Below are 12,057 nucleotides of genomic sequence, written 5' to 3'. Positions count from 1 at the left end.
ACTGAAATACACACCAAAAATAATTGAATCCAAGGGTATGTTCATTCTATCAAGGGATTCAGCGGGATACTTTACTGAGAAAATGCTATTGAAGGGGGATTTCATCTGTTATAAGAAATGTTTACTGCTTAGCACCAGTGATTTATAATAATAATAATTTATTCTTGTATACCGCTAAAGCCATAATAGTTTGAGGCGGTTTACAATAAGAAGTACTGGACAATCAGTAAAAAAAAAATAATAATAATAATACAAATAATCAGAAATACATACAAGATAAAAAGATTTAAAAAAAAAATTAAAACTGTGAATCATTAGGTTACAAATCGATCAAACAACTGTGTTTTTATTAATTTTCTAAAAGTAAAATAAGATAAGATGGAGCATGCATAATAATATTACCCAAAAAAACAAAAGGAATTGACCCCAAAATATCCACAAAGAAGAAAATCCAGAGAAAACCAAAATAACTCTGTGGAGTGACGATGTTCCAAAATGGACTTTATTTGAAAGTGTCAGAGTTCCAAAGGTCCACTGAAATCATCCACATAAAATAATTCCATCCACATAAAAGTAAATCATCCACATAAGAGCCTTAAAGGACCTAGTCCGCTAGGGATACAGGACCTAACATGGTCCGCGTTTCGACAAAAAGTCTTCTTCAGGGGTCCCTGGGGGTCCTATAAAGGTGAATACGTGGGAAACAATTGTGTGGTGAACCGGAAGTGAGACACTGCTTGCATTTGCAATATTACCCAGCCAGTCATTCATTTTTCCTGCCCGAAATGCAAGAGTTCTATCCAGAAATCTTTTAAAACGACAAGCATTTACAGTTGGGTAAGCAAACATGTGGATTCTGCATGTAGGTCTGTTAAAACGGTCTAGAAGAAAGTGAGAGACCAGGTACGCAGGAGCCATACCAAATATTGATTTAAAACAGATACAAGAAAATTTAAACAAAACTCTTGCCTCCATTGGTAACCAATAGGAAGTGATATGTTCTTGCAGTCTAGGTCCCTCTGATCCCCATTCCAGCCCCACAAGTGTAACACCAAGCAAATTCCTCTCCCGCGGGATTTTGGAACGGGGAATTTCCTGTGCGTCAGAGTGTCTGAAAAGGGAGAGAGGATCTGAAGTGAAGACCACTGTGGCTGGGGGAGGACTGCAGAGGGAGGAGCCTGGGGAGAGAATAATTGAGCCCGAGCCAAGGGAATGGAGTGAGTAGGAGATTAAAGGGATAAATTAAAGAGTGAAAGGGTCTTTGGTTACATAACCTTCTGCCAAGACCCATGGAAATGGGGGAGGGTCCCAGACCTTGACATGTGACTTCTGCTACAAAGCAAGGGTGACAATGGGTGGCCCGCTCCCACAAAAAAGAAGAGAAGGAGGACAGGGGCATAGTAAGAGGGCAGAGGGGCGGTCCACCCCAGGCGCTGTCTTTGTGAGGCTGCAGGCACCCATCGTCCTCTCCACCCCTTCCCCAACACCCCCACTGCCAAACATGCGCACCTTCCCTTCCTCCATAGCTCTGTAGCGTTCCTGGCACGAGTAACAACCCCCAAGCTGCTGTTGCGCCAGAGCTGGCTCTTCCTCTGATGTCACTTCCTGGACCCGTGCCTAGGAAGTGATGTCAGAGGAAGAGCTGATGCTGGCACAACCGCAGCTTGGGGGTTGCTGCTCGTGCCAGGAACCTTACAGACAGAGGTATGGGGGAAGGGAAGCGGTGTGCACGCGTGGTCATTAAAATCCTGTGGATCGCTGTGGGGCCAACAAATTGTCTGATTTTAAAACAGCGATAGATGTTCGAGTGACTTTGCATGCAAATGAGTTTCGTGGAGGTCTGCCGTAATCCCATTCGATCAGTCATTGAAAAAGTGACTTTTTGACACATGCGCAGAGCCAGCAGGGGAAGCCCTGAAGCAGCTTCCTGCTGCTCCACGGTTTGGGGCAGGAAGACTTTTTTTTTTTTCCTTTTAATGGACACATTTCCTTTTAATGGATACATGTACAACAGCTGTCCCCATTTTTAAAAAAAGTCATGCCAGTCCCCTCCTCCCAATGACTCCCTCCCTTGACAATGGCCCCTAAACAAAACCAGAACAAAAGAGAGAGGCAAGAAAGATGCCCACTCCCTCCTGCCTCGGCCACTCAGACTCCCCCCCTCCTGGACCCTCCCTCCATGAAGATAACAGCCACCCAAAACCCCACACACACTCCCAACCCCATCACACATGAAGATTATCAGCAGAAAGAATGCCCACTCCCTTCTGCCTCAGCCACCCGGAATCCCCATGCCCCCCAATCTGACCCCATACCTTAGGGATGCACTGGAAGGGGCCTAAGGCCTTGATTTGCATTTTGAAGAGGCAGGCCTGCCAGCAGGAGGGACTGGGCATCCCTTCTGCTGTCTTCTTCTCTATAAGGGATGGGGATGGGGTAGAGGACATGGGAGTAGCCAAGGCAGGAGGGAGTGGCCAATAATTTTTATGGGTGGGGGTCAGGAGTGTGTGAGTGGTTCAGGTGGTTGTGATCTTTGCAGTGGGAGGGATGGTAATGTGGGGGGGGGGGAGTCTGAATGGCTACGTTCTTTATGGGAGAGGGGTTGGGAGTATGGGGGGATCTTGGTGGCTGAGGCAGAAGGGAATGGACATCTTTCCTGCCAACGATCTTTGCAGGGGAGGCCAGGAGTGTGGGGGGGAGGGGTTTCCCTCTTCCTCTGTAAGCTGAGAAAGGATGATGGTAGATCTTTGTTCTCATTATCTGTACAGAAAACACTAAAAGATTTATTTTCTATACTGGTAGCAATTGCTCCAGGTTTCCAAGGTCTTTGTACTGCTAACTTTTAGCAGAAATCTGGTTTGTTCATTAATACAAAATGTGTTTTTATAAAGTCTTCATGTCCGTACACCTAAAAGCAGTAATAGGGAGCATTCGCCCTGTTAAATCAGAGCTTTATCCGTCACATGATTGGTGAGTGACATCATTGACTTAGCAGTTTGACATCATCCTGATTTAACTGGGACTCTCCTGTTTTCAGCTTGTGTGTTAATGATCATTATGGATTAGGCTAAAGTGACACGCTTACTTCAAATTCTATAACGGCTTCAGGACGTGCCTAAACTGTTACAGAATACCAGCATAAATCCCTGTAGGCGCAGCTAATGATAACGCGCATTGCCAAAGGCAGGCGTATCCTACCATTTCTGTGCACGTCACTAAGCAAAATGGTCATGCTATGCGCAGGCTCCTTCCGCTTGCACTTATGTGTAATGCAACTTAAGACACTCTTTTTTCAGAATGTGCGCGCAATGGGGGTCGTGTTCAATAAATGGCATTCAGAAATTGGCACGGGATATAATTAGCGGTCAGTGCTGTTCTATAGTGGTTGCTCCAGGCTGTGCAACAAAGAAAAATGGGGAGACCAGGCTGTGTCCTTTATGGTGATGCATCAAAACCGCGCTGGACATTGCCGCGCCGACAATCCCGCGCCGGACTTCAACATGCTGCGTTAAAAGTGTTCTTGTTAGCGCTCGGAGGGGGGAGTGTGGGGGGACCCCCACATTAAACTGACAAGCGTTCACGTTCTCGTTGGGGGTGGGGGGAAAAAGCCCCACTACACTGAAAACTGCCGATTACCCGAAAACCAAAGGAAAATGGCAGTTTACAGTGTAATGGGGGGGGTTTCCCTCCCCCCCACACACCCCTACTTTCCCTCCCCCACACACACCCCTACTGGAGCGTGAACACTTGGCTGTTTACTGGGGGGGACCTCCACTCACAGCGGTAACAGGAACACTTTGGACGCAACGTGCTGAAGTCCTGCACGGGATTGTCAGCGCGCCAATGTTCTGCGCGCTTTGGTTATGGAACCGTCCTTTATAGAACAGTGCCTGGTGCTGATTCCCTTGCCCAGATCTGGGTGCCGGGACTTATACCTGTTGAAAGCAAGTATAATTCCTAGCACCTAATTTGGGTGCATAACACCGGCATTCTATAACACTGCGCACAAATTTTCGGAACACCCCTGACCCTCCCGTGACCACACCCCCTTCTGGATTGTACGCTACGGGATTTGGGTACCCAGTGGAATAGAATAACACGTAGCCAGGTACACATTCGAATCCTAATTGGTGGCAATTAGCATCAATAATTGATTGTCAGTGCCCAATTAGTGTCTTTAATTGGCTCGTTAGCAGCCTCACACAACATTAAGGCATTTATTTTGGGACTGCCCAAATGTACAGATCTTTTGGAGATCCCTTTATGCACACATGCTCTGCATCCAGCTCTGCTCTCCTCACAGATGTCGCTCGTTCTGCCCGTGCCCAAAGGATTTTTGGAACGAGCAATTCTTATGGGCAAGAAAAGTATATTAAAAGCGTTGGATAAAACCCGAAGCGCTCACCATAGCACACTAGCGCGCACACAGATGATACAGCTTGCTTCTGTGGACAGGCTATCTTGTAAGGACCACTGATAAACTTTTACCTAGTGACAATATTTTCAGACTTCTCTGGAACTGATTTTTTAAGAGTGCTCTTTTGTTCTGCGGTTACAAGGAAAAGAATCTGGCGAATCGGACCTCAAATTTGTTCAACACAGGGCTGAAGAGCAGGCTAAAGTTGATTAAGCTCTTTTTATTTTGTTTTTCTGGTTATAATGAAATATTATTAATATGGCAAACTCTAGCCAAATACCTGCCCTTAAACCTCCCCCCAGCGGTCTCATTTATATAAAGCTACTGCAGCTTGGCTTCCAAGCCAGTGGCTCTCTGATGGCCCCTCTTTACAATACAAAGAGTTGGATTGCCAAAACCTCTGTTCTAAAAAGCAAGCACTGACAGAACAATGTGTTCATATGAATGGGCAAAGACTCAACCAAACAGTATTTCAGTCCTGTAAATTTATAATTGCAGCAGCCCTCACATTACCTAAGTAGAATTTGTCATGAATTTAGAATATTACTTTTCTGCCTTTGCAAAAAAAAAAAAAAATATATATATATATATATATATTATACATTACATTACATTAGAGATTTCTATTCCACCATTACCTTGCGGTTCAAGGCGTATTACAAAAGATTTATACTAGGTGTGTTACAAATGCATTTCATTGGGGAAATCCTGAAAACCCGACTGGAATACGGCTCTCGAGGACTGGAGTTCCCTACCCCTGGCTCTAGCCCATGGCTTGAGAGCCACAGGCAGGTTAGGTTTTCATGATATCCACAATAAATATGCATGAGAAATATCTGCATCTCAAGGAGGCAGTGCATGCAAATCCATCTCATGCATATTTATTGTGGACATCCTGAAAACCTGACCTGTCTGTGGGTCTCGAGGACCGGAATTGCCTACCCCTGGTCTAGCTGATGAGCACGGAGACGTGCCGAAGATAACAAGCCTGGTTGTTAGCCTTGATGCAGCTTCAGCGAAATGTTGGCTGGTCATCGTCCACTAGACTAGACAATACTCATATGTTGCAAGTCTGGAGGGTTGTTTATGAAGATCATGAGCCAGTCACTCTGCTGAGATAAGTGAACATTTTCTCAAGTTTTTTGAAACAGGATATTGGATGCCCGACGTTTTATGAATAATTTTTTTTGAAAGTACTTACGTGTTAAAAAACACCATGTGGAACCCCCTCCACCCCCCCCCCCAACACACACACATAAATACACACAACTAGGTTATTGACCAAGATGAATACGCTAGGACTAGGAGAAACACTGACAGCATGGGTAAAAGACTGGCTTAGCGGCAGACTTCAAAGGGTAAACGGTATTCCCTCGAAAACATCGAGTGACCAGCGGGTTGGCGGGGGGGGGGGGACGATCAAGGTTCGGGGGTGGTGGTTGGGGGGGTTGCGTCGAGTACAGGAGGGCCTGGGATCCCTCCTGCCCATATTTTAGTGGGGGGTGGGAGTTAGGGGGTGTTGCCAGGCCAGGAAGGCTTGAGCTCCCTCCTGGCCCCATTGGACTCTGTGGGGAGGGGGGGTTGGGGATCGCAGGGCAAGAGGGCTTGGGCTCCCTTTTGCCCCGATGCTGTCGGGGGTTCCGGGTGCCGCCGGGGCAAGAGGGCTTGGGCTCCCTCTTGCCCCGAACGTAGTTGGGGGTTCAGAGTGCCGCCGGGGCAAGAGGGCTCGGGCTCCCTCTTGCCCCGATGCTGTCGGGGGTTCCGGGTGCTGCCGGGGCAAGAGGGCTTGGGCTCCCTCTTGCCCCGATGCTCTCGGGGGTTCGGGGTGTCGCTGGGGCAAGAGGGCTTGGGCTCCCTCCTGCCCGGATCGTTGTAGGGGAGAGGGTGATTCTGTAACCGGTGTTGTTTTTGACAGACACCAGTTACAGAATCCAGCTTTTAGGCGAAGGAATGGCTCCTCCTTCACCTAAAAGCCCTTGTTTTGGGCGTTTGGGACTTAGGCTTTTTGTAGTTTGATTATATGGTGTAAGTTTAGACGTAGTGGTGGTCTGGGCGTTTAAACAGCTGAACATAGAGGCAGGCCATTATGAAAAAAAAACCTCCTTTTGGGCGGGGGTTTTTTTTTATAATGGACATATTCCCTGCTTCTACTTTCAACGTTTAAGACCTTAGGCCAAAAAGAGACTTAGACGTTTTTCTTTTATTATGCCCCTCCACATTTTTAGGAGAGGAGGTTTTTATATCTTTGAGGGTTCTCCCTTGTAATAATCTGTTCGCATGAAATATGGCGCGGCGCAGAATGCTTTCTGAGGTTTTCCTCCTGTTCTTTGAGCTTGATTCTTAGAAGTACCGAAACGCTGGCAGCACCGAGTCAATTCGCACAATATAAGATCCCACACGGAAGCATCTCACCTTCTCCCGCTGTTTCCGTGTGTTATTTGTATCCTCGTGGAGATCTGTTGCCACTCTTCCTTTGTTTAGCTTCACGGGTAATGATTTCATTATTAACACTTAGACACCCTTTTACTAAAATGTGTTAAAAATTGGTTTATCACGTGCAGGAACGACCCAAGGCAATCTGCTGCCTGAGGCAAATGATGAGATGGTGCCTCCCCTCCTCCCCCCCCCCCCCCCCGATTCTACCTTCAATTGTTCCAAAGATTGGCGATTCACAGTCACACACGCTGCCCATCTAAGGCCAGCTCGATGTCTTCTCTCTACTGCGGCCCGCCCCAGCGGAAACAGGAAGTTATGTCAAAAATGGAGGGCCGCAGTCGAGAGAAGTCATCGGGCCGGCCTCAGAAGGGCAGCGTGCGTGAATCACCAACTGTCGGAACAATTAAAGGTAGAATTGGAGGGGAGGGGGTTGAAGAAGGAAGAGGGGGAGATTCCTGCTGAGGGAGAGGGAATGTAAGGAGAGATGCCGGTGAAGGATTGCGATAGAGGAGGAAGGGGGAGGAAGATTTCATGGGGACACCAGGAAATACTTCTTTACCGAGAGGGTGGTTGATAGATGGAATGGTCTTCCACGTCAGGTAGTCGAGGCGAGTAGCACGCTCGACTTCAAGAGACGATGGGACAAACATGTGGGGTCGCTACAGAGGTATGATAGGGGATAGTTTCTCGAGGGTGGAAGGGATCATGATTGGGCAGACTTGTTGGGCCGTCGGCCCTTTTCTGCCGTTATATTCTATGTTTCTAGAGGTAAGATGAGCAAGGATGCCGCTTCCAAAAGAGTTCTGCCTGAGGTCTCTACCTCAGTTGGCTTCATTATAGTGCCACTCCCGATCACATGGTTAACAGCCAACGCGGGAATATGGTATCCGCTGTTGTGGCCTTTTTACCTTCACCGTGCGCCACACAATGCATTAATGACATTTTTTGCTAAGGAGCATAACTGGGCTGGGCAGAGGCAGAGCGTGGAGGTTGCAGCATGTAACACGCTGCATTTACTGCGCATTGAGGAGCGCACAGCGTGGGACCAGTTACAATCTCCTGAACGGGAGGCGCTAAGTGGATCCACATTAATTGTGACCTCAGCCTTGCACACTGAGGAAACTTTAAAGGTGGGACCTGTATTAAAAAAATACCTCCAAAAGTTACTGCGTAAGGGGTTCTTTAACGAAGCTGCGTTAAGCACTAATCCGTAAAATATGGCAAAAAAGAGCCCAGCACAGGACATTCTGCATTAGTTGTGGCATCTGTGCTTGCGAAGCACAGAGTAATTTTTTGTTTGTTTTAGAGACAGCATGTTATGGGCAGAGTGTGGGCATACGTGACCAAATTCTGTACATGACAGGCTTAAATTAGACGGCGGCAGGCCTCCTGCCGCTACCTAACTGACCAATCAGGGGCATTTTTTTTTATTTTTTATTTGAAGGCACCATTCTAAGAAGCTGGTCTCATGCCTACGGAAGTGCATCAGGACATCTACAGCCAGTGCGGGCATGGTTTGTGCCGGAAGTGGCCTTAGGCATCCGTAGGGGTCCCTACTCCCCCCCCTAAGCGTGAGACCGGCTCCTTAAAAGTAGGTCTTTAAAATGCTAGCCTACTTTTAAGGTGTTTGTTTCACAAAACAGCCGCAGTTTTACACACGGCAAGGGGGGGAGGGGGTAAGTGCACCCCGGGAGCCATCTTGCTTAGGGCGCCAGTACCTCTCCTCCTCTCCGCCCCCTTTTCATCCCTCCTTCTGCCTTGTGCGCGCCCCTTCCCTTCCCCCCATACCTTTTTAACCTCGGCACGAGCAGCCACCAACTTGCTGCCCGCATCAGCTTCGGCGCTCCCTCTGGCGTCACTTCCGGGACCCGCGCCTAGGAAGTGACGTCAGAGAGAGCGCCGAAGCCGACGCAGACGGTAAGTGGTTGGCTGTTTGCGCCAAAGTGCGGGGAAGGGGTGTGCGCATACGGCAGGGGGGGGCTCCACCACACAGAGCACCGCTCGCCCTCGCTGTACCTGGCTATGACTGACATGCGATCGGCGTCCATTTCTTACGCAGCCGCTAATACTGTCTCCATTGATAGAATCCGTCTCTTAGTGCATCGACATTACTGCACACTAACCGGTTAACGTACAAACCCTTAGCGCCATTTAAAGAGGTACGTGCTCCAAAACTAGAAATAAGCCCCACTAAACATAGCCTTAGCGCACAAGAAAGACCCATGCAAGGACTCGCTAAGCCCATTTCTGAGCACAGCGGAACAAAAAAGCCCCTAGTTCTGCTGCTGTCCCAAATTAATTCCCCCTGTTTAAGCCACAATAAATGTAAATTGATGCCCTTTTGTAAAATGGTCCCTTGGTTTGGGACCATCCCAGAAGACTAAAGGTTGTACAAGAAGTCTGCAAGGATGAGAATGATAATGGGAAATGGATTTACATACAGGCACTTCAAGCAGTCTCCCTATCTGTCCCGGTGGGCTCATACTCTACCTCAGGGGTGCCCAAATGGTCGATCGCAAAGGCAACGCGAGTCGATCGCGTTGCCTTTGCGATCTTGTTCTTCCTGCTTCCCCGAGCCAGGCCAGATGTGTACAAGCACCGGACCCACAAGCCTTCACCTCCGACGTCAATTCTGACGTTGGAGAGGAAGTTCTGGGCCAGCCAATTGCTGCCTGGCTGGTCTGGAACTTCCTCTCCAATGTCAGAATTGACATCGGAGGTGAAGACTTGTGGGGCCGGCGCTTGTACGCATCGGGCCTAGCGCCAGGAAGGAGAGAGAAATCAGCATGGTGGCTTGTGGGGGCAGGGAGAGAGAGAAAGAATCGGGGAAGTGGAGAAATCGGCGCGATGGCTGGGGGGCAGGGAGAGAGAGAAAGAATCGGGGAAGTGGAGAAATCGGCGCGATGGCTGGGGGGCAAGGGGAGAGAGAAAGACAGAAAATGGGAGGGGGCAGAAAGAAAGAAATATTGGATTTACAGAAGAAGGAAGTGCAACTAGAGACTCATGAAATCACCAGACAAAAAGGTAGAAAAATGATTTTATTTTCAATTTAGTAATCAAAATGTGTCCGTTTTGAGAATTTATATCTGCTGTCTGTATTTTGCACTTTTACTAAACCCCGATAGCGGTTCTTAGCACAGGGAGCCTTCAGCGGTTTAGTTAAAGGGGAGGGGGTATATTTGTCTATTTTTGTATAGTTGTTCCTGAGGTGACATTGCATATTTTAAAGTCATCTGCCTTGACCTCTGATAAAAACCCCGAATACAAATGATAATTAGCATTTTCTCTGCGTACAGTGTGCTTTGTGTTTTTTAAAATTTTATTGTTGGTCGATCATTTTGACTCGGTCGTTTTAAAAGTAGCTCGCAAGCCAAAAAAGTGTGGGCCCCCCTGCTCTACCTAATGTACCGGGGCAGTTGAGGATTAAGTGCCTTCCCGAGGTCACAAGGGGCAGCGTGGGATTTGAACCCACAACATCAGGGGGCTGAGGCTGTACCCCACACTTCAAGTGCCTTGAATGAACCAGCATATAGATTTGGGGCGATATCAAGCTTTTCCCACAGTAAGGCATAAAATATCGAGAGCTAGGCAGTAATCAAAGGGAATTGAGCTGACATTCCCTTCCTGAACTTTGAAAGTTTTAAACTTGGCTGGATGTTTAATAGAAACCATTATAAGCCTAAAATGAGTTTTAGACCCAGTATAAAGCGATATCACTTAAAATGAGTTTTAGACCCAGTATATAGCGATATCACTTAAAATGAGCTTTAAATGAGTTTTAGACCCAGTATAAAGCGATATCACTTAAAATGAGCTTAAAATGAGTTTTAGACCCAGTATAAAGCGATATCACTTAAAATGAGTTTTTGACCCAGTATAAAGCGATATCACTTAAAATGAGCTTTAAATGAGTTTTAGACCCAGTATAAAGCGATATCACTTAAAATGAGCTTAAAATGAGTTTTAGACCCAGTATAAAGCGATATCACTTAAAATGAGTTTTAGACCCAGTATAAAGCGATATCACTTAAAATGAGTTTTTGACCCAGTATAAAGCGATATCACTTAAAATGAGTTTTTGACCCAGTATAAAGCGATCTCACTCCATCCGGACGGACGGAGAGAGACGGCACTTACCCTGTCCTCTTCAGCTCGCAAATCGGGCATGGTGCTGACACAGAGGCTCACAGCCGTGGTGGCCACAAAGAGGATGGAGAGGCAAGCAAAGACCTTCCCGGGGAGCCCCGACTGGGGGTTTTCCACCATGTCCCGAAGTTTAGCCATGCAGTAGCCAACTTTCCTGCCCTCGTCCCGGGCGCAGATTTTCCCCCTTCGGCGGTGGAAGTCCTCCTCCCTCCTGATTTCGGCCAGTTCCTCCAGCTTCTGGAAGAGCTTCCTCAGGCAGCAGCGCTCCAGGTGGGCTTCCTCGACGCCCCAGTAGGCGAGCTCGTCCCGGAAAGACAGGGCGCACATCTCCCGCAGGAGCCTCAGCTTGCCCGCGGCCAGGAAGCTCACGATCATGCCGAAAGCGCACGGGTTTCGGTCGAAGAAGAACTCGTGGGTGTCTTCGTCGTAGTCGTCGCAGACCTGCACGATTTCGTCGTAGCCGTGGCAGGACCTGAGCCGCCCCAGCCTGGTCATGGGGAAGTCGTCGAGGGTGCTCCAGGGGAGGAAGTACTTGATCCCCCCCACGTTGATAATGATCTCTCGCTTCAGATCCGCCGGGTAAAGCTCTCGGGCTTTGTACACCCTCCGGGCCCTTTGGTAACGAAGCCCCTTGGCGGCCTGGGGCTCGACGGTTACTGGGAAGAAGGGGTTCAAGGTGCTGGTGGACGTGTAGCTGAGGTTACTATAGTCCTGCTCGCTGCCTCCGGAGAGTATAGGCATCCCGGAGGCATGGAAGGGAGATGTCACTTCTGAGATGTGAGGGACGAAGGGGGTTGGGAGAGATGGTTTCGGTCGGGCCGAATCTCACCTTGCCGAAATCGGTGTACTCACTTTTTTTTCCCCTGTCCGTTCAATTCGAAGATGCACGTTTTCCAGCAGGCTTGACAGATATTAGCTTCTGTACAATGGAATGTTCTGGACGAAACTGCAGAAGCCCCCAGCCTTGGGGGGGGGGGGGAGAGGTTCAAATAGTTGCAAGAGTCCGCTGTGCGCACAACTGCTGGACTTCAGGACTCGCGCGCGCGCGCCCTCACTGT

General features: G+C 48.4%; 1 protein-coding gene across 1 annotated transcript in view; it reads right to left on the bottom strand.

The window, feature by feature from the left end:
* The window catches only part of KCNG4 (potassium voltage-gated channel modifier subfamily G member 4), a 52,930-nt gene extending 41,086 nt beyond the window's left edge, over positions 1-11,844 (bottom strand). The window contains 1 exon segment of the mRNA XM_033943620.1: positions 10,991-11,844. Coding sequence (XP_033799511.1) covers positions 10,991-11,740 — 750 coding nt within the window. The 5' untranslated portion in view covers positions 11,741-11,844.
* Between the last annotated feature and the right edge of the window lie 213 nt (positions 11,845-12,057).

The sequence above is a fragment of the Geotrypetes seraphini genome, chromosome 4 (genome assembly GCF_902459505.1).
Source record: "Geotrypetes seraphini chromosome 4, aGeoSer1.1, whole genome shotgun sequence".
Classification (NCBI taxonomy): domain Eukaryota; kingdom Metazoa; phylum Chordata; class Amphibia; order Gymnophiona; family Dermophiidae; genus Geotrypetes; species Geotrypetes seraphini.
The sequence above is the reverse complement of the archived record's forward strand: the minus strand, read 5'-3'. Positions and strand labels throughout refer to the sequence as shown.